Here is a 27860-nt window from a genome sequence, read left to right as displayed (position 1 = left end):
AGTACACCTAGTACTATATTTGTTTTGATGTATAAAAATAAAATAAAATCCCAAAACAAGAATATTAAACTGGAAATCAAAAGTTTGTTAGCATCTGTTTAATAGTTTTTGTGTTTCTGCATAGTCACGCCTTTTGTCAGGCATAAATCAAGCCATAGTTAATGTTCCACCATAGCCATGTAGCAGTTGATTTATACATTTCCTTTGCTTCCTTTTTTCAATCTATAAATCTAGTGTAAAGGGCATGAAAAATGTCTGTCAGATGCACAGAGAAACTCTTGGAACAGATTTATGTGCTTCTGAAATGACTTTGGCTTCTTAAAGCCATTGGAAATGTTGAGCAAAGATCCTTTTACTCTATCAGTTTTGAGGATAATAGCTGGAGTCATCATACTTTTCTCAGAATAAAGGTATTTAAATAATCATTTTGCACTTTTTAAAATTACAAACCAGTAACTATTCCACAACTTCAGGCGAATCATTAGAAATATTATCAATAATTCAAACATACATGTACTTAATAAAATCCAGAAACATATTCTGTTTGTTTTTAGGTTTTACTATGCATGCAGCTTTGTAAATGCTAACACATTAAAATGCCGATATTTTATTTTCTGAATGTTATGTTAAGTTTCAACGGCTAAAAGACATTTAGATAAATAAAATTTTAACCGTTGTCATTCATATTTATATATTTGTTTATCATCAAGACTGTAGTACATATTTGAAAAATGTCCTCACATGGAATAATGTCAATTAAAATACAATTAAAAAACCTGCAAGTCTATATCAAGCAAAACCAAATAAACCCAGTAACGAGTTTCACACCCGTTAGCTCAAGCTTGACGACTTTCACGCAGTTTTTCATCTAGTTATCTTGTTTGCTCTCCATTAAAAATGACACAATTAAGTAAAAAAAAAAACATGAAATGGTTCAAAGATTTCCAGAAACTTCTCACTGAATATCATCTTTAAGGTACTCAACTGACTAGCAAGTGCAGCTTTATCATTAAGCTAGCTAAGGCTCTATTCACAGTTAAATTAAAACTGTAACCCGTATAAACATACCTGCCCAACTGTTTTCTGTTGCAAAAAAGATACAATTAAGGCATAAAAATTATGAAATAGTTAAAAAAGCTTTTAACCTTCTCCCTGAATGCCGTCTTTCAGGACCTCGACTTGCTAGCAAGTTCAGCATTAGCGCTAAGCTAGCTAAGGCTTTATTCAAAGTTAAATTATGAATATATAACCCGCATAAACACACCAGCCTTACTGATCTTTGCTGTAAACGGTGAACTGGAATTGCGGCTGACTAAACACCATTAGATTTTCATTAAAATGTTCAAGTTTGCAAAATAAAGTGGCTACTGGTCAAACTCAACCCTTATCTGACACTAGATTTTTAAAAACAAAATCTAGCTTGAATTTAGCTTGATTTAAAGTTTGAGTAATTTCATGGCTTATATCTATCCTCTCCAAAAATTTTATTTTTATAGTGCATAATAAACACCCAAAAGCTCCAGAAATTGTGAACTGCACCAGCCAGTGTTTCATCTGAGACGGATCTCATAAGCTAGCTGTGAATAAAGGCCTTTGATGTAAACGTATCCACATCAAGCTGGACGCTCCATTGAACCTCCTTTCTTAGCCTTCATGCCATGTTAGGTAGTGACAAGGTAGAAAAACATAAACCTAGACAAAAAAGAAGACAAAAACAACAAAAAACAGCAGTGCTTTGATGTAGATATGTGTTGCTAATCAAGCGTATGCAGTGCAGTTTCAAAATGAGTTTTCTTGGGCTGCTATTTGCTTGCTGAGCTATAATAAAAGAGGAAGAGAAACACCACAGAGCCCACAGCCTCACGCCAGGCAAGTGACGTCAGCAAGTAGACAGGAGACAGTTTTGTAACCCATCTACCCGACAGAGGAAGGAGGGAAATAAGACACAACAATCAGTTTGAATCTTTATTGTATCACCAGCTAATTAAAAAACAATTTCACAGAGGTAAGCCACAACGTCGCCATTACTTTAGGTTTATTCTTCCCATATCAGGTCTGTATCAAATTTGGTCGTAACCAGTGCAGGCCGTTTGATTTCCTAAAGCGGGAAGTGCAGCAGCGTGACAGCCGCTTCTGAATGGAGTCTTTTTGCTCAAGGGTGGAACTGTGGATCAGGTCAAATCATAGACAGACTTTTGTGTTTGCTAAACTCCCAGTGACCCTACACTTTTTCCTTCCTTAAGACACAGACAAGATGGTCAGGCGGAATCCAAGATGTATCGGCACGATAGCAAATGAAGTGTAAAGGTTCAGACGTGGAAAGGTCACGGCGTGGTCAGTTTATTGTTTCTGAAACAAAGTTAATTCACTCCGGACATCTAAAGCGGGGCTCTCGTTCTCTAATGCGACAATTTAGTTACATGGGAAGATCTTAAACTTAGATACACTGATTGGATTATATAAATATTCTTAAAACACATAAGCAAAAAATCTGAAAAGTGTGGCATTGATTTGTACAAAGTCCCCTTTACTCAGATATCTTGTATTTTCATAAAATTCACCCCAAAAAAAGACACTGAAATTTGTGGCTGCAATATGATAAAAAAGTGAATTTAAGTGTAGGCTACCTTAAATTCTTTTTGTTTAAAAATGGTATACCTTTATTTTATCTGTACTTTTGTCAGACTGAACTTTTAAACCTTGCGAAGGCCAGAGAGCCTTTGGCTTTTCCATTTGCACCTACTGCTTGATCCAATTACGGCATTAGAGGGTCAAGGAGATAAGCATCACTTGGAATCAGTGAAACATGATTGGATAGCAGGCATCAACTTGACACACACTTCAATGAACGAGCACAGACTCAGACTCCCTCTAAAAAATCCTAAAATGTCACTCCAAGCCAGAAGCCCAATTACGTGATGATGTTGGTGTGAAACCCCCTACAGCTTTCCTCAGGCAACATGGGTAGGTCAGACCGACCTGCTCTCTGCTCTCTTGTCTCCTTTTCAGTCGTTTCTTAAACACATTTGTTTGTTGCACTGGCATCTGTTGAGGAAAATCACCTTCCACCATGAACAGTGCGTGATCAGGCCTCGGTGCCACTGCTACAGCTTCCCTCTTCCTCTTTCCTCCGCATGCGATGTCTGTACGTTCGTGCAACAAGTTGTGAAGATGTACTGCAGCTGAAAGCACCGACAATGCTTAGGTTAATGTACACGTACTGCAGGCTGAATCACTTTCTTAACGTCCCTTTCCTTGATTTAGGTGCACAAGAGCCGCAGTTCGTCTTAAATGTCGTGTTTGTTGACAAGAATTAGTCAAGCGCTTCTCAAGAGAGTGGCAAGAAGGAAGTCGTAAGAAGTCTCGTCACGACGGAGGGTTGCTTTTCTTTAGCAGTAACAGGGAAGATGACCAAAGGTGATGGGTAGATGCAAACATGTGAGAGAAGTTGTTCTAACTATACAGTGTTGATTAGGAACCGTGTCAAAGTAAGTATGTGGAAATATCAGCATATTATTTGTTGCAGACAAATAATACGCCGGACACTAAAATCTCTAGTCATGCAAACAACTAACATGGAGTTTTCTCAAAATTCCACTTTGGTTCAGATTTCTATACATTTTTATAAGTATTCGTTTTTAGTAACAATAAAGTTCTTGTGTTGATGAAAGGCCAAAACTCTTAAAAATGTGTTTGTGTAAACTAGACCTAAAACACAAACTTTTGGCCAACGTACAAGTCACTGTTTGGGACAGAAATGTAAGGAGCGCATAACCCTGACTTGATCAACCGCATGATTAAACCGGGTGGCCAGCATGATGTGCAATTGTCAGTTTTTTCCGCACAGCATTGCCCATTTATTTACAAATTAGGTAACTTCTAAAGGTAAATTATTATTTAAAGGTATGTAAGTAAAACGGGGTGAACTCAAATGCCAATGTTTTTCTCTGGTAAAACATTACTTTTGCTTTGAAACAAGCTGAATTTAAACCAGTACATCTTTACTTTGCCTATCTATTGGCCTGTTTTGGCTTACTGTACTTTGACTAGGCTGGTTTTCCTCTTGCTCGGGTTACATTTTCAAATTTTAGTAAGTTCTAGCAATTAAAAAATTCAAAAACAAGACATAAATATGTTTGGTTCTTCACTTTTAATGTGCGACTCTGCCCACCCTCTTCTATGCGCTTCGTCTGAAATGGTAAAACACAATTGTTACCGTCTAGTACTAAAGAATAGCAATGCTAATCCCTTGTGTGTGCTAAGAAGCATGACAGTTAAATCAAGGAATGACCCTGGATTTGCTGGGGCCTCTCAATCGCCGTAGACATTGAATTCACTTCAACGGAGCGGGACTTTTTAAAGGAAAGGGGGCCAGTAGAGGCCCTCAAGATCACAGAGGCCATAAGTGAATTACTCCCACCAGTACTGCAGAGGGGGCTCCATTAGACTCCTCACTGTAGCAGCCAGAGGCAGCCACGCAGCAGTGGGTGGTGTATTTGTGTGCAAACAGTCGAGTATAGTGTGTGTTTCGGGTGCAAGTGAGTATGAATAGACAGCCAGGGACTCCTGCAGAGGGAGCAGAAGCCTTTGTTGGTCCAACACTATTGTTGGAAGCTGTCGTGTGTAATTAGTGTCACGGCTGCCGCTTAGCGAGGCGCTCCGCCTCAGCAAGGGGAGCGCAGAGGGATAAGAAGGGAAGCAACAAGCACTCCAAAGCCCCTGGAGATTAACTTGATAATTATATTATGGTGACACTTTAACAGTGTAGCAATGCTGCAAAACACGCTGACATTTCCCAGCTGTTTTTAAACGGCGTGTTCAATTTACACGATTACAAATCTTACATGCTGCTCTGAAGAAAACTGTTTGGCTGAGGGAGAAAACCAGTTTGTCTTGTGCTATTTAAATACAAGCTGCTGCACCTTTCAGAGATTATTTCACATCATTCCAGGTTAGGAATTTACATCAATTCCCCTTTACAACAAATACACACCTTGTTGGTCTTTACTCTAACATTTAGCACAGCTTTGAGATTTAGCCTTCCCAAGTGTGATAAAAGCAAAGTTATCACTATTTATGAAATTAGTTTTTTCACCTCTGGTAGAAAGATGTTATGTCACTATTAACTTCTAAAAAAATGAGGAAGTCCTAAGAGTGGTGGAAGGCTAACAGGTTCCCAGACAGTTTTAGCTAGCTGCTGTTTTAGCTAATTTGATCAATTTCAAAGAACTCAAGCTGAAAATGCTTATATGCTTGGGATAATATGCTGTATTTAACATCAATGCTTACACAATAGACCTTTGTTACATCTATTGCTGTTCTTTTATATCCAATATGGCTGTGTAAACTCTTTGTTTTCACTTTTTGATGGTTTAGGTCTCAATAAATAGGACACAGTGGTATATAATGTCTATTTGTGAACATGGTTGTTTTGTATTTGTACAAATTAAATTGAGGGAAATTGTTACTGGCTTATGTTGTTAACAGTGGCTAGCAAACGTGATTCCCACATGAGTCTAATCAAACACAGAAAACTATAAAGAGTGGAGTTTGTAGTTTGGTTACTGGTTTGTCATTCATACGATGGTATCAAAATGTAACTTTTTCAAAATTGTCCAGGTTTAAAAATGATCACACAGGATGTTGTTCGGTTCAGACAACAGAGACAGCTGAACAACTGTGGTGTTAAATACAGTTGAAATAGGTAATGTTTGATATCTCCCAATACCTTATATACTAAAAATAGCTTTTTAATTTAGCTTAAGTAGCAAAAATGCGCAAAAACAAGCTGTTAGCCTTCCAATATGAAGGGAATTCCTTTGTTTTCTTCAAACTAACCACAATGTAACATCTTTCAATTAAAGTTATGGAAGTGTTACTGAGAAAAACTTCTTGGAATCTCACTTTAAAAAAACTCCAAAGTGTCTCTTTAAGCTCCAGAACTGCTATTTGTATGTTAGGAACTTCAAAGTCAAACAGTTTCCTGTAAGTTTCCTGAACATTGGCTGTTTTCAGAAGAAAAGCCCTACTGTGCTTTGTTTCACTTCTAGCACCGACTGGTGACTCATAATATAATATCCCGGATAAACATGGCCGCCAGCACATCATCCTCATGGGTGTCAGTAGTGCAGTCTGCCTATGGCCAAAGCTGGTGGAGGGATACACAATGTGCTTTGCCTGATGAATGAACAGTGACACTGCCGCTCTGTCAGGAGGAAGTAGAGAAAACGTCAAAGAGGCAAAGTTGTAGTCAACGTAAGAGAACAAATTGCAGCTTGCTGACCATAATTATTGATTGCTCTACAAACAGAGCAAAAGAGAGGAGGCACGTGCCTTTGATAAGCTGCCTCAGTGATAAAGATCGCGTTGGTTTTTCGAAGTGAGAGACTGGCGAGACAGCCTCACCACATTTAACACATGTATCCACTAGTTTCATCTGGCTGTTTGCTGTATACGTCACCCCCCATTTATCTTAATCAAAGCACGCATCAGTGTGCACAAACGTTCCGGGCCCTCCCCCTCCCCCACGCTGATCGATATGTTTCCATGCGCTTGAAAAGATTGTGTACCAAAGCGGCATCTGACCCGATACAGCTCGATACGCTAACTACCGTCAACCAGACGAGGTCTCGTTTCATCTGCATTTTGATTAAAAAACAAAAAACAGCAGGGCATAAACCCGGCTGAGTGAAAATAGTTCCTCAGAGCATGTCACATGAAGTTAAGAGTTAGCCGAGGAAGCTTTGGGGTAGATGGAGGGGGTATATTGTTTTATTTAAGCTCAGAGATGCACGTTCTAATTTGAATGAATGCTGACGCGGCATCATAGGCAGATACTGTTGTGAGAAAGGGGCAAAGTAATTAAAGAGGACAAGAGAATGTGTTTGAAAGGTTTCTGTGCTTCTCGCTGGCTGGCAGGGCCTTCACTACTGTCTCCCACATCAGTCTGAACTTTCAATGAACTCTCGCTCTCAGCTGAATTATGATCGAATGAGTGAGCTGGACGAGGAAAATAATGATAATTTCTTTACTATGCGAGAGAGACGAGCAGATGGACGACTCTTCCCTATCGAGAACAAGCGCGCACTTGCGCGGCGCTTTCTTGTTGTCGGGGGAAGGAGAATGAAGAGGTAACGAGGCTGAACCTCGGCCGATGGCAGCGGTGTAGCCTCCGATTCGTCGGTACTCAGGTGTATTGTTACAGGGGCAAACATCTCACCAAGACACACAGGTGTACAATAAGATATGTGCGTATGTGTTTCTGCTGAGCGCAGAGGGAGGGAGTGAGAGGAAGAGAGAGACAGTGAGGCAGTTGCGTGACTTGTGCTTGTTTTAGCTCTGCAGCCTCCAGGCAGAAGCTGTTAGCCAGCAGAAAGGAAGGTGTAATGTAAATGTTCCACGGTAAACAGAGCGCCAAACCGGATTTCATCCAAGCGGTGCATCGTTTTCTGTGTGCTGACATATAAAAATAATAATTTATCCTCCCGAGTGGGAACTCTTTACATGATATCTGTTGGGAAAAGTTGGAAATCACCCCAACTATGCAGGTAAAAATTCCCTGGAAGATATTTCAAATTAGTTATTCCTTTTTTTTTTTTCTTTTTAATGCGAAGTCATCTGTAAGTAACCACTTCACTTACATGTTCAGCAACCAAAAAACTCCCTCAGGGGGAATTAGTTGTAAAAGCTCTCCAAAGGTTTCTGAGTGGTTTGAACCGCAGTTCAAGTGGAAAAGAAAGAAAAGCAGAAAAAAGGTCAAAGACACGATGGGAGAAATTTTTTATTTTTTTTGCAGTCTATTTTCTAAATTAGCAACTGAGAATTATTATTTAGCTCAAATGAATAAAATCTTTTGATGCTGCTTTCATGTGCTGAATGTGTTGGAAGGAGCAGGAGCTTCTTAAAGAGACAGAGCTCAATTTCACGGTGTTAAATTGTCAAATTTCTTTTGAGTTGTGTTATATATTGAGCATTTTTCCTACAACTGACGATGCACACACTTGAATAAAATGTAATAAAATAGAACTATATGCTTGGAAAATAGACAATACTGCCCCTTTAAATGATTGCTTTAATATAAAACATCATAGATACCATCATTAGAACTGTAATATTGGATGTGTTATATTGTGTTATCTGTAATATAAGTAATTGTTTTTCAGACTTAAATAAATTATTTCTTAATGTATTTTTTGGATTGAAATGTCAGTGTTGTCATGCAGGGACAGCTTACTGTTAGAACATCCACTGAACATGCAGGATGTGAGCTGTTCTAGTGAGAGGCGATGACTGACTTTCTGTAGTGTCTTCAAAGTTACACTTCACTTACTTTTATTGCAGGCATCCGAGCTGACACCTTTAATCCCCTCAAATCTCAGATCTTCGCTCTGAAGCCAAAACAAACCCCCACCTTCTGCTTTTTTTCCCCCCTCTCTCCGTTCATCATTCAGCCGTTTCACTACAACTGCTGTCTGCCGCCAGCAGCTCAGCTGTCACTCTTTTTCAACTCCTACAACAGAGACTCTCACTTTAAATGACGCTTCTGACAGTTTATCAACTCTCTGCCGCGCTCAACACTTGAATTGCGGTTACATTAATGGACTCTAAACGCTCCTCGTGACCTTTTTTTGACGAATATGTAGCTGCCTCAGGTGGCGGCGCCTTAGACCTTTTTTCTCAGAGGCTAACGCAGTGCTGATCTAATTCTTTAAGACCGGGGTCGCGACCTCTGACAGATGGTGCATAACGGCGAGCGGAGAGATCGGGTCAGATCATCATATCAGGTGCTTGAGCTCAACATGGTTGTTGAGCCTGAATAAGTGAAATGGGGGTGTGTGGAGGGGAGCAGGGAGGCGTATGAATCTGGTGATGGAAGCAAAACGTGTCTAGCAGCGTGGAAAAGAGCGGGAAAGAGATGTTGAAGGGAGATGTCGCTCTGTTTTCGTCCCCGAGGACCTTGTTCAAATTGGCATGTTGCACAGACGAACTGAATTTAAACAGCTGCGGGCTTCACCCACGGCGACACTTAAACACACACACACATATGTAGATACATATATATATATAGGCACGCCCACACCGAGGCCCTCCCCAGCTGGAAGTTTTGCGTGCGAAGGGGTGAAATTCTCAGCGCTAATGTGCCAGGATTTGTTTTCATCATCAAATTGCAAATGTTTTAAATATGCATCACATGTTCTTCCGCGCACGTGGCGCGGTGCTGCGCGGGTTTATCCAGCCGGAGCACTGACAGCCTAATCCCTGTTTTCATACAGAGTCGTTTGTCAGATGTAGAACTGGTAGTACCCATGTTTGTTTTCAAACAACACTCTTAAAGTCATATTACATTTTTTTCTGTCTTTTTTTTTTTTTTTTTTACTGAAGATGACTCCTAATTCGTAGTCGTGGTTGTTGCTCTATAATGTTCAGCAATTAGTCTGAGTGCAGGAAGATTAGTTGGAAAATTTTAAATAAATCTCTTCATCTAATATTGATCGATCATAATCATATCACACAATGACAATTTATTTCTCTCTCTCTCTGAAGCAGATTCTTAGCTGCTCTTATAAGCAGATACTAACGCCTCGGGCTTTCGCAACGAACAAGTAGTGGTGTCAAAACAATGTGACAGTCGGTTAATGGCGGAGGAGAACAAAAGGACCGCAGCCTCATCCTTCCACACTCGCTTCGCGCGGCGAGTTCTGCTCAGGATGTCGCCGGCGTCATTCTGCAAATTAAACGTGTCGACGCCGTCGCGCCGAGGTGTTATCCCGTTTCATGCCGTCAAACATTCGCTCGGCCCAGCAGAAGTTTTGACAAGGCGAGGTGTTGATGTGGCAGCCCAGCAGTGTCTGGGGTAAATATAGCAGCCAAATCAAAGCGGGATCACATCCATACTACGTATAGAACCGGTGACACCGGAGCGTCAATAATCTGACACAAAATAATTAAATCTTTTTTTTTCCTCTCTCTCAGTTTCAAGTATCTTTTCTAAACTTCTGCTGAGAAGCGGCTTGTAAAAGTATTAACACTCCTTGAGCTTCTTCACATTTAGTCGCAACGCAACCACAAACCACACGTATTTTATTTCATAAACCAACAGAAAGTAATGCTTAAGTATGCGGTGGAAGTATGTGAATGAAAACCTGGTATTGTTAAAAAAAAAAAAATCTGTAAAGTGAGCCTCGTCCCATTTACCATGACACCCCCAAAATGAAACGCATTGCAACCACCTGCTTTTAGGATTCATCTAATACTGAAAGCAGCCTAGGAGGAGTGCAAAAGTACGGTTTATATCAAAATATATTCATGTGTCAGAATGGCCTAGTCAAAGTCCAGACCTAAATCCAGCTAAGAATGTTTAGCCTTGAGGTAATTTGCAACAAAGAAAATTTTTCAGCAAAACTGACCTGTTTACACATGTACATACTGTTCATTATTTTGTACAAACTTTGGAAAAGTTTTGGATTTTGCTTTGCCAGGTATTTTAATTATTAAAAGATTAATTTGCAGCATATATAATTGACTTGGAATCTTTCTAGATGAATGGTATGGACCGAATTGACATGGTTTTTTTGTAAGATGCATTTGTTGCATTTGTTGTGAATTGGCGCTGAAATGAAGTGATTTTCTATAACCTACTAATAGTCCGATAAAATACGATTATGTTTCTCCAATAAATAACAAATACTACCAGGGAATAACCAACCTTTTATATTTTATGAGGGTCAGCTGACCAAAGCTGGGATTAGAACCAATAGGAATAGAGTAAAAGAAAATAGTTTTATCATTATGTACCTTGAAATTAAATTATATGGAAGATTTGAACATATTTACAATAGGCTATCCTCATTTATTATACTTATATACCTTATATATTCTATTCCATCCCTTCAAGTTGTCTTTATTTACCTTTAAAAACCAACATTTTTAAAGGCAAATCCTCCATCAAACGCCCTATAAACCACGTTCTTTTGATGCCCAGTATTTTTTTTAAATATTTTTGCTTAGCAAAATAAAAGCACTCTGTCCAAGAGAGATTAAATTCAATTTCCATCTCTCGGAGAGAGATTGACCAACCAAAGTAAAAACAGGAATCTGAACCAAGCATCCAATGTGTAACATAGAGGGAAAACAACAGATCAGAGCAGACACCCTCCTTGTGACTCAGAAGCAGAGAAGCTTGAGGGGGGGAGAGAGGTGGCATAATAACATCTTTGTGGCCTTTGAAGTCACATCAGGGCCATTTCCCACATACAGTAAAGTACAAGCTGTCTGGACGTCTACTAGCCCATCGCCATTCAAAGGCCACATTCATGGAGGCAGTACCCGCCCTCGCAGAGGGCAATTGGATCCACCAGATACCCATCCCCTTGTCACGCAATGTTGTGTAAACCGGGGGGGAAATGATCTCAACGTGTCACTAAACGAGTTAAGGGACGAAGGCGCCGCGGCCGCTCACATGTCTCAGGCGTGACGACGCGGTGGTGCTTTTAGAAATTCTTGTGGGCCGTGATACTGATTGCCGTTCTATCTTGAGCCGATGTCGATGGTGGATTCCTTTGGAATACCTTATCATCTCTACAACACACTTATAGCACACTCGTTTACATTTTTAATGAGTTATTAGTCATCTTTAAAAGTGCAGTATTTATTTTTTTATATATTTGTCACTATGTCGTAACTGTGTAAGTTAAATAAACTGAGCTAATACTGCGTCTGAAAAAATGCACCAAACAAAACCAACCAATCAGAGCCAGGAGGAGGGGCTTAGTGCTGTCAAGGAGGAGGGGCTTAGCGCTGTCAATCATCCTCATGTACTCGCTTCTAAATGTGCTAATGGAGGAGAAACAATTTACAGTTGCAGGAAAACCGATATCTGTCGTCATTGGTGGCCATGCTAACTAGCCTGAGCATTAATGACAGGCTATGCTAGCTGCAGTGTAGCAGCGATTGCTTCTAGACAGCACTAGGAGAATTTTTTTCAATCTTTTTGACTGATTATCTGTCTTATGCCATTCTGTCACAAAATAGTGATGGTTTCAATAAATAAGTAAAAAAATATATTTCTTTTAATAAAAGTTACATACTGCAGCTTTATTGGAAAACAACTTCAAAAACCTTGATGTGGCTCACAATTGCTTCACTTGTCTATGTGCAACTTTTGCAAAAATTCCTAATCTTAGGAAATCCAACAAACACAAAAGTTGTAAACTTGTGTGTCTAATTGATGAAGTTAGGATTTGAGAAGCAGAAGTTTAAAAGATGGAGGAAAGACTAATATTTACCACAAGCTATGGCTGCCCTCTCTTTGGTTTTGTTTTGCTATCCCCGAGCTCGTTAATCTCCCTCAATCCCATTTCTCTTGGAGAAGCCGCCACACCTTAAGAGTCAAGTGTCGGGCAACCTCAGCCTGACCGCGTCTGTTGCTGCTCCAGCTTGCTTCCCACTCTCCACTTTTGACTCGCTCTGTTTACTTTATTTCTATTTTAGCCACTGACGCCGGAGCTTTCCTTTTCCTTTTTTTTTTCCTCGCTTTGCTCAACTCTCGACTAGTTTCGAGAAATGCCTCTGATTGGAAGATACGCAGCACAAGGAAGACTCTGAATTGAGGTCAACATGTCGCGGCAGCCTTAACACCATGAATAATTTGAACAGAGTGCCGTGCTTTAAAAAGGTCAATGGGGGTTGTGAGCTAAACAGAAGCTCTCTGAAATAAAAGCAGGAAGAAAGGAAGGACAAAAAAACAGACTTGCATAATTCATTGGACCATCACAACACCAATTCCCCATCCAACTACTGTTGGATCAACATTGTTATAAAAATGTCAGATGGGCCAATTCATGTAGAAAAGGCTCGGGCTTGACCTAATTGGAAGAGTCATGTGACCGCTGATGGCGCTAAGGCTGTTGAGGTAGACGGTTAATTATGCTGCTGCTGATTTTCCAGAAGCTAGGAGTTGTCTGAAGAAAGACTGCACGCATTTTTATCTGCTAATCAACGGAGATGCAGCGATGAGACGATACACGATTAGAACGAAATCAGACAAAGTTACTATAATACTTTTAGGAACTAAGAATCACAATTTTAGCAGATACAGAATCTAGAAATAGAGATATTGTAGAATTTGTTTCCTAATTCAAAGTACTGAAATGCTAAGATTTTTGTGTTTTCATGAACAGAATAGTTAATAAAAAGATTTCATGAATCTCAAATTGTGCTTTAGCGAATCTTGGTTCAGCACAGATTTATCCGTTTCCATTTTGAGCTATCAAAGTATTTCAGATCCTTTACTTTAGCATTAACAATAAGCAGAGATGCTCATAAATCCTTCGTCTCAAGGCCAACTCAAGTCTGAAAAATATATTTTCATCCTCTAATCTGCTTAAACCACTACATTCGCATGGACTAGAAATGCAACAATTTCCCTTCAATTGTGCAAAAAAAACAACAAAAACAAACAAACTGATGAGCTGATTTAAATTACTTAAAAACATTATAAAATGTATTATTTCCCTCAGTCCTCCATCACGCCCCTTTTGACTTGGGACAAATTTATATGCAATGTTTATGGAAAAATAATCTAAAGAAATAAACACGTTAATATTGAATGACTGAATGCGTCAAAGTGCCATTTTTGTTTTTTGTAAAATGTTTGTAAACCATTTTGAGGGTGGTGAGTTATCTAGACAATTGAATTTTTAAATGAACATAATAGGAAGTGATTTTATTTTTACAAGCTAAAAGTGTTTTTGTAACGAATGATGCATCTAGCATAACGGGAAAAAAACGTTATTTTGCCACGAAACAACCCACATTCAGCAAATACAACATTTTGCTGGAGAGGGGTCAATATTATGATATCACAGTTAGCATGACAACATTGTTTAAATCCATAAACAGATTATAATTGTTGAATCCTCGAGTAAATATATGTAAACATGGTTTCAGACTCACGTTTGATGGCAACAGGAAGCTCCGCAGCACATCCCGACATTAGCGTCATTAGCAGGTTACAGTGAGTCAGAGTATTTTTATAGTTTCTGTCTCTTTTTAGTCTCCCCCCCTTTTCCTGTGCTGGCAGACGAACGACTGAAAAGGTAATGTAAGCTTCTTCAACGCATTTGTAACCGAATGTTGCTAGCTAGACCAGAAGGCAGCCTTCTGTAGTCAACTCTGTCAGCACAACAGGTCAACTCAAGAACTACTTCCTGTCTTACTTAAAAATGAGACCCACGTAAACACATTCAAGGTGTAAATCTCAAAGAAGTCCTCTTCATATCTGAGAGCAACCAGACAGCTGTTTGTAAGGCTCAAATGAGAAATACTGAGGAGCAACTATGTTTGGTAATTTTTTCTAAATCTTATTACACCCTTGCTAATCATTGAAAAAAGAAAAAAAACATATACAAGTTGTAATTCACAACTTATTATTGCAGGTTAGAGCAGAGGCTCTAAAGTTTAATTTTAGCTTTTCACAGACACGTCATTGTCTTTTCTTTTATTTCACTATTTCATAAAATGCAATCTTGTAAAAAATTAATTAGCAGTCAGCGTGCAGAGATGAGTACAAGCAGCAAAGCAGAAGATCACTCAGATTACAGCCTGTCCAAACAGCTAATAGATTTTCTTGAAACGCCTCCCATGTTTGTAGTCAGCAGCTGGATGGATAGCAGAGACAAAACACCTGCCAAAAGCCTTCAGGCCTAAGCCTTCAGTTTTGGCAAGCTCCTCTCCTCCCTGCTACTTCAAGCCACTCCTCTTCTCATGCAGCCCGTCTCCTGGCCAAACTCCCTGTCGATTTCCAGGCCATATTCAGAGCGTTCCACTCGCTCGCTGCTGGTCTCGTGACAAAAAAAGCAAAAAAAAAACGCAAACATCACGATTTGATGAGCTAGAACAACTCATTCTGGCTGGCGAGGATTTATTGTCCACTATGTTTAGGGTAAATAACTATAAAGTCTGCTTTGATTACAGAGGGTGTGAGCGGGTAACAACATTCAAATCTCGTATGTTTTTTTATTGTTCACTTTTTTGCTAGTTTATAGCCGTGACTAGTTTGCAACACCGGTCCCTCGAGGGACCTTTAACATGAAATACAATGAACATAAGCGACATGCTCAAACCAGACCAAACCAATCCTAGCATTTAGACAACTGGAAGGCTTAGAGCTTTTGGTTTATTTAATGTCATTTGGATTTGCTCAATGAAAAAAATGGTGGCAGTGGGAGGAGTGACATAATCGTGTGAGGATTTTCTTTTCTTCATCTTATTTAAATGTGATCATTAATATAAGTAAGGGATGTTTTAAGTGTGTTTTTTAGAGGAAGTCGAAGGAGAGATGGCCATAGATTTTTCAAAAAAGCCTTTTGTGTCATTTAAACCATCATTGAATAAATATATTTAAATATTTTTCAAATTAAAGTCAATATAAAAATGAAAATAGATGTAAATTGAATTGGTTTAAATTTGTAATTGATCATTGAAGGTTTAAACCAATTAAAATTTTAAGCCAATGGTTGTTGGGCATTCCTCTGTTGTGATAGCTGTGTGTTAAAATAATTTTATGCCATCATAATATCGGCATACATTCCATACAAAGAAATTCTAATTATTTTCTTTTAAGATAGAAAAGCAACAGTCACTCTTACAGCTTCAAAAATATCTCTAATAATACCATCCATAACAAATATTTCTAGTCAATTTGATGCACAGTCAAAAAAGTTGAATAAATAACCACTAGATTTATTGGTGATTTTCAAGAGCTTCTTGGCCAGGATATGAAATCTTCTAGCCATTTTTGTTTTTTATAGTGTTTTTTTATTTTTCCACAAGTGAAACTATATCCAAACAGTCAAATTTTCAGCTAGGTAGCAGTGTGCATCAAAAGATGGGGAAGATGCTCCACTTCTTTCAGTGGAGCCTTCCTCATCTTGATTCCGTACTTTAATAAATCCTAAGCTGGTTACAAACTGTAATAGGATAAGGGATCTTTTAGCTATCAGCACAACATTTTTAGTCGGTATTTTTAATCAAACATAAAGACGTTTTTGCTCATGTTTTCGCAAAGCTACAGGCTAACACCTGCTAGCTTGTAAACCAGCTAGCTTAGATACAGAATAAAATAGGGGTTAAAGAGATGTATGTAGTTTCCGTTGTAGTTAAAAAAACGTGTAAAAGTCTATAATTTAAGATGCTAAATGAATGCAAAACACAATGAATATCAGCTTTAATATTTGACTAATTTGAACAAAAAAGTGCAATAATTAGCTTAGCTTAAAACTGCTTCCTTAAAAGGAAAGTCTAGTTTTCTTTTATGGAACTTTTTTTTTTTTTTAAGATGATCTTTAAATAAGTTTGAAATTCTTTTGCAGATTAATATCACCATAAAATTTATTTTTTAAAACAAATGATTATTCAAGTGTAAAAATACTTAATCACCAATTTTTACAGGTTTTTTTTTCAACAAAACATGACACCAACATTTTTACGTTTCTGGGAAAAACAATACAAGACATATAAAACGCCAGCATAAAAAAAAAAACATTTATTTCTCTATACCACGATTGTGTCTGGTGTTCCTTTATGCCAGCTGCATACTTGTGCAAAGGTTTCGCTTTCCGTCAGCGGTAATATGAATAATCCCTTTGTTTGTATGGCCCCTTAAGTTCATTCATAATCAGCGACTTCTACTTTCTTCCTGCCCACCATTTGCTCATTTCCTCCTCATCTGGTCCCACTGTCAAACCCAGTTACTGTAGTTTCCCCCTCGGGGCCTCAGGTGATGAAAGGGCGGGAGCAGCAACTGGACACTTCCTGATCAAGACAGGAGGACGCATGGCTTTGCCTTCTCAGTCTTCATCACCACCCCAGAAACACACAAGCACAAAAAAGGATGTTGCAACCACAAAAAAACAAACAAAAAAACAAAAAACATTTGTAGTTAAATGAACTCTTTTGTAACCTGGTAACGGACAATGATTAGGTTAAGGTTTATGCAGGAGATTATTTGAAGTGGCATAAAAAATTTCCACATTGGGGAAAAAAACAAAATTTCTTGCATGTTTAAGATTAAATTGTGAAATTCTGATCCAGTCAAAGAATTTAGATATAAATGCTCCTCACATCTAGACACAGGTCACCCATATGTCAGTGCTCCGAGCTCCAGGAGCCAAAAATAGACCCGCTGACCCTTAAAGAGCAGAGTCTGCAACATGCTGTGCAGGCTGGGAGAAAGACGCGCGCTGTCTCTTTAAGATTGGCTCTACTGTAGCGCGGCGTAGTATTGCCGTGGCGAAGTGTGTGTGTGTGTGTGTATGTGTATGTGTATGTGTGTGTGTGTGTGTAAAGCTGACTGAGCAGGCAAAGGGTTGCGTGACTACTGCAGACGAAGCTGTGACCTCAGAAAAGTGGTTATGAAAACGATCTGTTGAAGCGAGCGGAGGAAGAGAGCGAGGAAAGGAAGGAAGGAGGGAGTGAATGAAAAAGGCAGGGAAAGAAAAAAAATAAGAGAAAGAAGAAGCGTTTCATTTGCTTCCTATCCTTTTATTTTTTTTAATAAAATGCTTACATGCTGACTAAAACCGTCCTGTGAGGCACGCCGTGTGTGTGCATGTGTGTGTATGGTCTGCTCCTTTGCTCTGTCTGGCGACAGTGTTAGGGACCGGTTCGCACTGCGGGGCAAAACAAACAGCACAGGTCAAAAAATGCAGCACAAAAAAACAAAACAAAAAAAAATGTGCAAGGTGGCAGTGAAAGGCAGGCGAGCATGTTGACGAAATGCTCTCAGTGTGTTCACATACAGTCAGACAGAGGACAGCGAGGCCTTACTGTAAGGCCTGTCACATTTGTTACATAACTGTCTGATGGGGATTATTTTTGCCTGACTACGCGACCATCTGCAGACGGAGACGAGGAAGTAAAGAGCAAAAGCAAACCTATTAATAACTCTTTTTTTTTTAAAAAGGACGCTGGCACTGAGCTGGACTGCTACGGACAAAATTAAACAGCATTTAAATAATTTTTAATCTTCTCTCTGATATTTTGTTTTTAAGTTTTATTCTCATATTTCCGTTAGCGACGCATTAAGAGGCAATATGTGCAATAGTTTTTAGTAAAAATAAGCAAATGAATAAAAATTAGAATTACTGTCACACAGAAACAGATAAATGGTGGCTATTGAGGAAAAAATGGCATTGATACTAGAAACGATTACAGATTTTTAAAAATTTATGTTTTTCTTTTGGTCGATTGCTGTTTTTTTATGCAAAGAGGGTGGAATGAAAATGTATTTAAAATTCTGCAAAAACAAATAAAGATTCAAATTTCCCGGGTAGATGTTTTGCATATACTGAAGCTTGTCTATATATATATATATATATATATATATATATATATATATATATATATATATATATATATAAATCTTATTTTCTATTCTTATTTTGTTCTTGTTTTATGTTGTTTATTCTCTCACAGTGGAACAATTTCGTCCAAAAATTTTTTCACATAAAGTGGAAATATATTCTGACAACTACTAACTCACTGAACATCCAAGGCTACCAAGTCAATAATTTAACAATTTTTTTTTCACATTTTCCATTTTTTCTTAATTTGTTGTTTTAAAAAAATATTTGTACCTAATTGCACACTACAAAAAATGATTCCACACCATATATTTATGCTCCTAATGAACAAAATAAAATAAAAAAGATTTAAAGAAAGGAAAAAACAAAGAAAGAAAAAATAGAGTTCACATTCAGCTGACATTTTACATCTGAAATCATTTAGGACATGTTAAAACTTTAATGGTGAGCATAATTAAATAAATTAAAGCAGCTTGATGTAAGCGTCTACTCGAAAAATTAAATATCCCATACTTTGATTTCCATTGTGTTCAAATGACCTAAAGTTTAAGAAAAGAAATATTTGGCTATTCAGCAGCTTAGTTCTTCTAAACACTTGCTTTGACTTATCTTGTATTTGTTTTCAGTAGTTATTGTAGTTCAGGTGAATGTATTGTGTCCGTAGGCTCCGGTCCGTCATTATTTCATTTGACATTTTTAAGGAACACCATAGATTTAAAAAAAGAAAAAGTGTGTTCATTTTAAACAACAAATATGCCATTCCAGTGCGCTGTCATAAGCAGGGCAAAATAAAACTAAAAGTTTATTTGGGGAGGGGAAATAAACAGCGGCTTGAAGGAGCGGATTGAGACAGAAGCGTATCAGTGTTTGGTGGGGATTGCGTGTGAACGGTAATGCCGGCCTTCAAAGAGCACAGAGGAGCACATTGTATCCACGCATGAGCCGCTCTACAGGGACGGCAGCGGGGCAAGAGGGAGGGGAGAGGGGCAGGGCACCAGGTCCTGCTCTGAGACACACACACACACACAGATGGAGAGGAAGACTGAATGAGTCTCTGTCATGACAATTATCATCTTTGTTTTGAATCAGGTTCGCAGCTCTCACACTTTTGGGTGTGAGATAAAGTCTCTGTCCAGCACTCGCTGTTCAGGTCCCACAGCAAGGAGAGTGGAACCGTAGGAACAAAGCCTGGCTGTGTTAAAACATCCTGCTGTTGGTTACACTATGACTTATAAAGCTGAAAAAAAAGACATGAGATTCGCTGTGTTTAGCCAGGAGGAAAATGATGAAAGACAGAGAAAAGCTATTTTTTCTGTTATTCAGGATAAAAGCAACCCAACATATAGGATGTCCACACACAGGTCTTAAGGACTATTTAATCTTGTATATGTAGTTTTTTTTTTTTTCTTGCTGTACTTTTCTGTCAGGCAAAAGTTTAAGTTGCACGCAGCTGCCGCTAGCCCGCAGCTAATATACTCTTGCTAGCTAGTTTTTTTGCATCTAATGTGGGTAAGTGCAAATTTATTTCCAGTTGGCTAGCTAGACAACATTCATTGTTTCCACTGGTTCACTTCTGTTAACAACCCATGCAAGGTTAGATGCATTCTATGCTTAAAAAAAGAACTTTTTAGCTCACGACTCTGGGGGTTAGAGAGCTATATGCAGTGTGAGAAACAAGAGCAAGACATAAACAAAAATATCACAATTTTTGCTATGCTTGATTGTAAAGCAGCAGGATCTCCCAACCATCCCCCATATTTAACCATATTTGAACTTTGTATGACTAGAGCACAACATTGCAAATTATGAGATTCCAATTAGGGTATCAGAGTAAAGGGGCCTAAATGAATCTGTGTCCAACGCTTTTCAGATTATTACTTGTAAAAATGCTTAAAAATAATGCGCTGTTTTCCTCCCATGTTAAATTTATGTGCTACTTTGAGCTGGTAAGTCATAAAATCTCAACTTAAAATCGTTTGAAGCTTAAAGCTGTGACAGGGAAAAAAAATCAAAAAGTTCAAGAACAATGAAGAATTTGCTCCCTTCTCAATAAAACAGTAAAACTCAACTCTATTCTTTTGCATTTGTGTGATCCTTTGTTTGTTGTTTCAGTTTAATTTAAAGTAATACCTCACCCATATCCACGCAAGCTTAGGCGGTGACGTAAAGACACTGCAGTCGAGTCACTCGTCAGAGATAATCTTCAACCTTTGGCTGTAATGGCAATGTGTCTGCAGCAGGAATGAGGTCCTGCACATATTTAAGCACAATGTAGCAAAAATCTACTTACCTACACAGCATATTGTCTCTGTGGTATGCATTTGGGGAGACGTAAAATGTTTGAGCAATTAGTGCCAAACTCTGAAACTGGAGTCACACGATGCTGCAAGTTTAAGCAGGTGAGCAGGAGGCGAAGTGTAGCCGAGTCACACTGATCTGTACTAGGAAATGACTCTAATATAGCTGGAAAGTAGCTTAAGTCTGCTTAAGTCCTGGCCAGCCTTAATTAAAGTAGCTCCATCCCTAAATATACTCGCCATCCCTACTAAGTAATATAGAGATGTTCATAAATTTATAGCGTTGTTTACATCAAAGGCCAACGTGTTAAAATTAGAGCAGGAATTAAAGCGGCTATAAAACGCAACACAAGCAACAACCAAGCTGCAGTAAAACAGAAACCTCTGGAAAAAAAAAAAAAGAAGTGAAGTGCTGTTTTATAGCATTGTTACATAAGGCGAGCCGGTCTGCTCTACAGCTGAGTTACAGCGTCGGGCGGCGTGACTCTTTCCCGAAGCCGGAGCGCTTCGTGGCGCTTGGGAACTGGCACCGTACCGCTGCTGGAGGGGCACATTCCAGAAGTTCAGGGGTCAGCAAGCGGCGCGGCGTGTGTGGGGATTAGTCGTTGGGGTTCAAAAGGTCAAGAAGTCACCCGATTGGTTCCCTCAGGGTCGGCCGCTGCTTTTTCATAAACAGTTTACGCCGAGGGGGTCAGGGGCGAGCGCGTGTTGCTGGCAGTGCCTCAGCCATGTCAACAGGAGATGATCCAGTGATTTATGCAGCACTTACCTGAAAGTCGACTTTAAACAGAGCTTTACATTAAGCCATACAGATTTATGGATGCATGGAGATTTTTATTTTTTTTTACTTCTTTAAATAAGATCCAAAGCCTTAAAGAGTGCTTTCACACTTGATACCAAAATTGCAACATTTGTTACATTTTCAGCTGGTGTGGTTCACTTTCACACTGCACAGCGTCAAACTAATCGAAAAATATGTCCCCCCCTCTCGCCTGTGGTGGCGCTGCATCAAAAAACTAGTGAAGGAAAGGACAAAAAAATACCTCAGAAGAAGGAGTGAGAGCAACTTTATTCTTCACAAAACGCAAACAAAATTGGATTACCGTCAGATTTTAGTGTCGCTGTTAAAAATCCACGAGGTGTTTCTCCATATAGCGTTAGACTCTTGAAGTTTGTTTTGGTTGTATTCACCCAGAATTCTCTGCTCTACAGTCCACTTACTGCTTTTGGAGCGGTCTCTGCTAGTCCACTTGCATCCACATATGTGTTCCAACCGCACCCGAGTTCGCTTCAACCGAAGCCAGACCGGGGCTTTTAGGCGAGCCAGCGTTCACTATTTTAGGTCTGCATCAGAGTGCGATTACGCATTCACACCTTCCCAACTAGTTTGTTTGACTGTCTAGTCAAACAAACTAGCGCTCGGTTAAAGCGGACTAAACAGGGGCTGGTGTGAATGCACCCCGAAGAGTCATGCTGTGTTTGTGTGCATCCGCCCGATTTGTACCGACTCCCTGCTGGTGCGCCATGCCCATTTCCCCCTCGTATCTAGGGTCAATATTTACAGTTCATCCTCTTCTGCTAAATCGCTCTGTCACAATGCTTTATCATCTCGCTCTCGGCCCCCGCCCGCTCCCGTCCGCGCCCTGCCTGTCACATCCACTGCCCGTCGGAGCTGCTGAGCGTGAGATCAAGGCCAGGCGCGTGGTTTGTTTTGAGCGTGCAGGCAGGGGCGTCCACATGTGCACATCCCTGGTTCTAATAGTAAATGAGCTATTTAATTTATTTTTTTCTTTTTGTTTTTAAAACTTAGATGTGATTCAGAGGATCTGAAGAGCAGAAGTGATGCTTTAGCATGTTAGTTTGCCTTTTGGGTGGTGCAGAAAAGATGGATTTCAATGGCAGAAAAGACATATTTTGCTTCAAACAGAAAAAAGCAATATATATATTGCACAAAGAATAATCAAAAAGCTAGCATGCATAGCTGATAGAGATGTACCACAGAAGAAGAATCAGTACTGTACATCCCACTTTAATGGTGCTGTTTTTTTTTGTTCCCCCCCCCTCATACCTAGATGTGACCCACTCTTACATTCACACTATTTTCTTCTGGTTGCAATAAAACGGGGATTTCATCAATGTAGGTCTTGCCAAATTCAAGATGCAAGGCCTATAAAATCTTCACAGCATCACAACACTGGGTTCCCAGAATTAGCATAATCAAATTACGCATTTTCAGTGCAAAAACAAAACACATCTTTGTGCCAAGTCTCTCACACTCGTGATGTTTTTACGGCTCCAGCATCTGAATGACGTGAGACGTGGCGCAGAAACATGCCTGTTTTGGAAATGTGGTCATCCTTAGGGTTGCTTCACATCAAATAGGAAATCTGTCTCTAGCTGAGCTAGAGAGAGAATAAGATGTTCTGGAGAGCGTCATGAAATCTGTATGGCTGTTCTGTCATCTCACAACACACACATCTTTTTTTTCCATTGGATCATCCCCACATTGTCATTTTCTCTTCCCAGTAACATCCAGTCACACTTCCTGGTAGATTTCTCCTCCCCTCACCAGTGGCTCTAAAAGTAGAAGATGTTGCGTGTCCCTGCTCCGCTATATATATATATATATATATATATATATATATATATATATATATATATAAAAAGACTGTTTAAAAGACTAATGTCAGGAAAAAACGCGGTGGTATGTTGGTGAGCTAATACCGTCCGACCAGTTTTCCTGCACAACCGCTCCTTTGGGAGTTGGGAAAATATAGACGGAGAAGCGAGTGTGCAAAATGACCTATTTTCCCATTGCGTGCCACGGTTTTGTTTTCACTGCTGGCCACATGTTTGATCATTGCGTAACTCCTCGGATGCGGTTTGTAAATCTCCAAGCGTTTCGAGGGGGTGGGGGGGGGGCTTAGAGGTGAGTTTTGGAATCAACCTTAAGGTCCATAAGCGTTAGCGATCCCGTAGCTTAACGTGTGCCTGCGTTCACAGGACTCGCTGTTTCCTCTGACCGCACAGCTGGCTGCTTGTCTCCCACTGTCTTAACTGTAAGAGCTGCGCCCCAATTAAAGGCTAATTAAAGGGCCAGTCCATAAACAGAGGAAGTCTTTGTGGTGTTGTTTTCACAGGTGGTGTGTATCACAAGCTGCACCCGGTGTCAGGTTCCCTCGTCACGTGGACGCATTTTTGTGCTTATGCATTGTACACATTTTGCCGACTTATGTCTGCTCTTTCTCCTTAATTGTTTCTTTATTTTGAGGCAGTTGTAGTTTTAGCGCAAACTGTTTAAGACATCCGTCAAGAGAATAAGCTAAACAGGTCTTGGATGTTGCGCTTCCAAGCGCCTACATGTGGGTTGTAAATCTGTCTGGAGATGCTATCACTGGATCTTCCTTATCGCCGCTCCCTTTCACCGAGAAGCTCAGCAGCCAGGGTGGTATGGTGTTGTTTCTGCAGACTGTCCAGTTTTTGTGGGTGTGTGTGTGTGTATGTGTGTGGGTGAAGGGATGTATCGAAAGCGTAGACATTTTTGCCATTCGTATAGTCAACCTCCCAAAAAAAAACCTCAATTCTCCTCCGTAATGTTTTCAAGGCATGACGGAAGAAATATGTCGACAACCAAAGCTCAACTCACACACACCAAAAAGAAAAAAATCTGCCATGTTTGTAGAGATTTACAATCTGAAGCGAAGAACTGCTGGTGAACCATCAAATCAGGCCTATCATGACTTTTTCCAGATGTGGGAGAGAAGAAGTATGTTGCCTCAACAGTCTACTGTGTGGTGTATTAGAGAAACCTCCCCCACCCCCCAAAGAACCGATGACGCCGTTTGATGTTCAAGATCCTCAACTTATACAAATGTACTAATAGCCTCTTTGCAGATTTTATCACAGTACAACTTCAACGCACTTTATTGGAAATTTATATGAACAAACAAAATACATAATTGTGAATTGGAAGAAAAAACACAGTTTTCAAAATCTGAATCTGATAAGTGTGGTGTGCCTCTGTCTGCAACCTCCTTTGTCTAATATCCCTCATAAAATCAATTTCTACCAACTGTATTCGCCTTAAGCATGGAAATATAATTATGCAGATTTTTTTACCCAATTTTCCGCTTCTGAAAATCTTAAGGACGCCCTAAGTATCATGGTGAATGTTAAGATAATATTAGGAGATATTCCTGCTGTGTGCGGTGGGTTAAGAGAGATCTGGCCTACTCTGGTCTTAAATCGGGGATATTCAACAAGTTTCACCAATCCAGAAGAAAGTTCCAGAAAACTACAAAACAATCGAAACACTGATTTTCTTCAAATCAAGGTTAAAAACTACCTGTTTAGATTTTCCTTTGATTCATAATAATTGGAAGACTGGTCAATATATGATGTGTATCTGCTTGATCATTTTGAGGATTTGACACAGTGTAATGTTTTTTTATCGTCTCTAAACTGGGTGCTGTTCAGTGTTTCTATGGCGTAAAGCACTTTGAACTGCCTTGTTGCTGAAATGTGCTACACAAATAAACTTGACTTGACAAAACAACTGCCAGAAAGTCCAGTGAATTCACAAACTGTCGACATTGCTTCTTCCTAGTCGGCCATGTTTGTTTACTTCTGAACTCACATCAGGACTCGAGATGTTTTGTGAAATTTCCCGTCTCATCTGAATGTTTGAGTGAAATTTGTCCGTGTCTGGTAAGACCAAACCGGTTATGTATGATATTTTTTGTATCGTCATGTATAAGAGTCTCACTGGTTGTGAAAATCAGCGGACAATTTTAAAAACCTGCCATGTGAAACCAGGCATAATAAGTGACAGCTAAACACCGGCTGTTTGTGGACAGAAATACCAGCCCTGAAACAGGACTGCATGCTTTGTGTTGTGAAATCTTTTGTGTTTTCCCACTCCTCTACAGAATGTACAAGTAAAAATAACGTTGCCCCTAAAAATACTTCAGAGATGAAGACTCAGCCCCTTCGCGGCAGCGTCGTGTTTTTGTCATTTCGGCCATAAATAGACACAGCTCCGACTCCCAAACAACAAAACCTCAACATACTCTCACACACAAAGGAGACTTCATACTGGTTTCTGCTGTCATTGCTGTGATCTGTTGCGGACTGGCCACCCACACTGCGCTTCTGGATCCGTCATCGAAACCAGCTGGTTCTGGAGCCGAGGAGCCACCTTTTGCTCAAAATCACCAGCACATTGTTGATTCCCCTAAAGACAAAACATTTCCATCTGGCATTTACATGAGATGAGAGCGAACTGGTGTTTCCAGTAGGGAAGCCGGGAGCAGATCCTCTGACAAAACTCGAGAGCTTAACCAGATGAAGGCTTGTTGTGTCAATAAGCGATCTCGTTTGGCCATGGATAGAGAAGCTCTGGATTTAATAGGGATGACAGGTGAATAGATGGTTGAAATCCATTAACCGTCCCATGACGCCGGCTTTAAGCCCTGCGCCTAAATGTCAGCCTGTGCCTCTTGCTATGAGCCGCGGCACAGGCGCGGCCCGGCTCCAGAAGTCCGGCCCCGCCGCATGCGATGCCTGAAAGTCTGCACTGACGGAGGATAAACACGCTTTAGGGATTCCCTGCTTTCTTCCTCCAACGTAGACCCACCCAGAGGCGTGCGTGCACGCGGACAGATGCACGAGCGCACACCTCTGGGACGGGGAGCTGACACAGTAAACAGTGACTCACTCGCAGATAGAGGCACGGCACACTGGGAGGAAACAGACTGATGTGGTGCAGTAGGCTGTGTAAATGTAAGCCACATGTAAACACAACGGGAGACGCGACGCTCGCAGAGACAGGGGGTTGGGGGTCGTTTCTGACACCGATCCGATAAGATCCTTTGCATGACCGATAGCCTCCACACCCACACACTCACACACACACATCATCTGTGTCTGTGTCTGGAAACAGTGATCACAAACATTCTTTCTCCTCTTTACTTTTTTTTTAGCCTCCATTTTACTCACCTTACTTCTGATGAGAAGTCTGAAGAGGAAGATGTCATTTGATTGCCCTGTAGATTAAAGATCGTTCTCTCAGACGTGATTTAAGTGAAACTGAAAACAAATCAAATAAAAAAGGCTCCATGAAAGATGCCTTAAGCGCAACAGTCAGTGCTCCAGTTTGCAGCCTGTCAGTCGGGTTGTTTGGCGAAGACTCAGCGAAACATGAACTGGAGACACAGAAAGCACCTATGACATTATCTATTGTAATTTCTTACAAATACAAGTCAAAGAAATGCAAAAAAGTCTAGCAGATACAGATCGCTTGTTTATACTATGCTATAGTACCTTGAATATTAATGACTTTCTTATATCAATAGGCAGATTGTCACACATGTAAGGGTTTTTCATTTTAAGCTTGTCGAGACATCCGGTGTAAGCAAAGCATTGCTCTTTAAGCGTGCATTCACACCAGCCCTGTTTAGTCCGCTTTAATCAAACTATAGTTTGTTTGGCTAAAAGGTCCAGCTCCTTTGGGAATGTGCAATCAAACTCTGATGCAGACCAAAAAACAAACTCTGGTTCCCCTAAAAACATTGGTCTCGGTTCGGTTTAAGTGAACTCTGGCATGGTTCGAACGCCTATGTGAAAACCAGGCATGGTTTTTTACCAACAACAAAAATAGCTAAAATCTGACATTACTCCACTATTGTTTACATTTCCTGAAGAAAGACTCATGTCTACTTCAGAGGTTTTCACGTTGCTTCCTTCAGTGGTTCTTGGTGTAGCGCCACTATAGGTGAAGTGGGGAAATGGGTTTTTATGAGCGTTTGGATCATTTGACATTGAACACAAACACAAAATGTAACAAATGTTACAGTTTTGGTACCCAATCGTACCGAGTCTAACGGTCTATCAGGTGTGAAAACACCAAGTGCACCAAGAACCAATGAAGAAGCTGGCACTGAAATAAATGAGGTATTGCTGATTTTAAAAAACAAACAAACAAAAAAAACAAAACAAAACAAGGATGATATTTCGATCTAAAAGCATCCATAAAACACAGTTTTCAGCAGAATAAGCGATGGTAGCTCTGGAATGCCTCGTCTTAAAAAAATCTGTATGCCAAGAGATGATAGCAGAAGTCAGGACTGGACCGAAGCTGAGATCTAGTCTGATCAGCTCCAATTTAAAAACGGTCACATTATTTAATATTAACACCATTTTA

The 27860-nt window shown here is 39.8% G+C and overlaps 2 protein-coding genes across 2 annotated transcripts in view; one reads left to right on the top strand and one right to left on the bottom strand.

Moving 5' to 3' along the window:
* The window catches only part of rps20 (ribosomal protein S20), a 49737-nt gene extending 35737 nt beyond the window's left edge, over positions 1-14000 (bottom strand). The window contains exon 1 of the mRNA XM_008438323.3: positions 13954-14000. Coding sequence (XP_008436545.3) covers positions 13954-13985 — 32 coding nt within the window. The 5' untranslated portion in view covers positions 13986-14000. The remainder of the gene's footprint in view (positions 1-13953) is intronic.
* Positions 1-27860, top strand: part of ahrra (aryl-hydrocarbon receptor repressor a) — a 71360-nt gene that overhangs the window by 6863 nt on the left and 36637 nt on the right. The window lies entirely within an intron of this gene.

This window comes from Poecilia reticulata, chromosome 20 (genome assembly GCF_904066995.2).
Source record: "Poecilia reticulata chromosome 20, P_reticulata-male-v2, whole genome shotgun sequence".
Lineage (NCBI taxonomy): Eukaryota > Metazoa > Chordata > Actinopteri > Cyprinodontiformes > Poeciliidae > Poecilia > Poecilia reticulata.
This window is presented reverse-complemented; position numbering and strand designations above follow the sequence as displayed.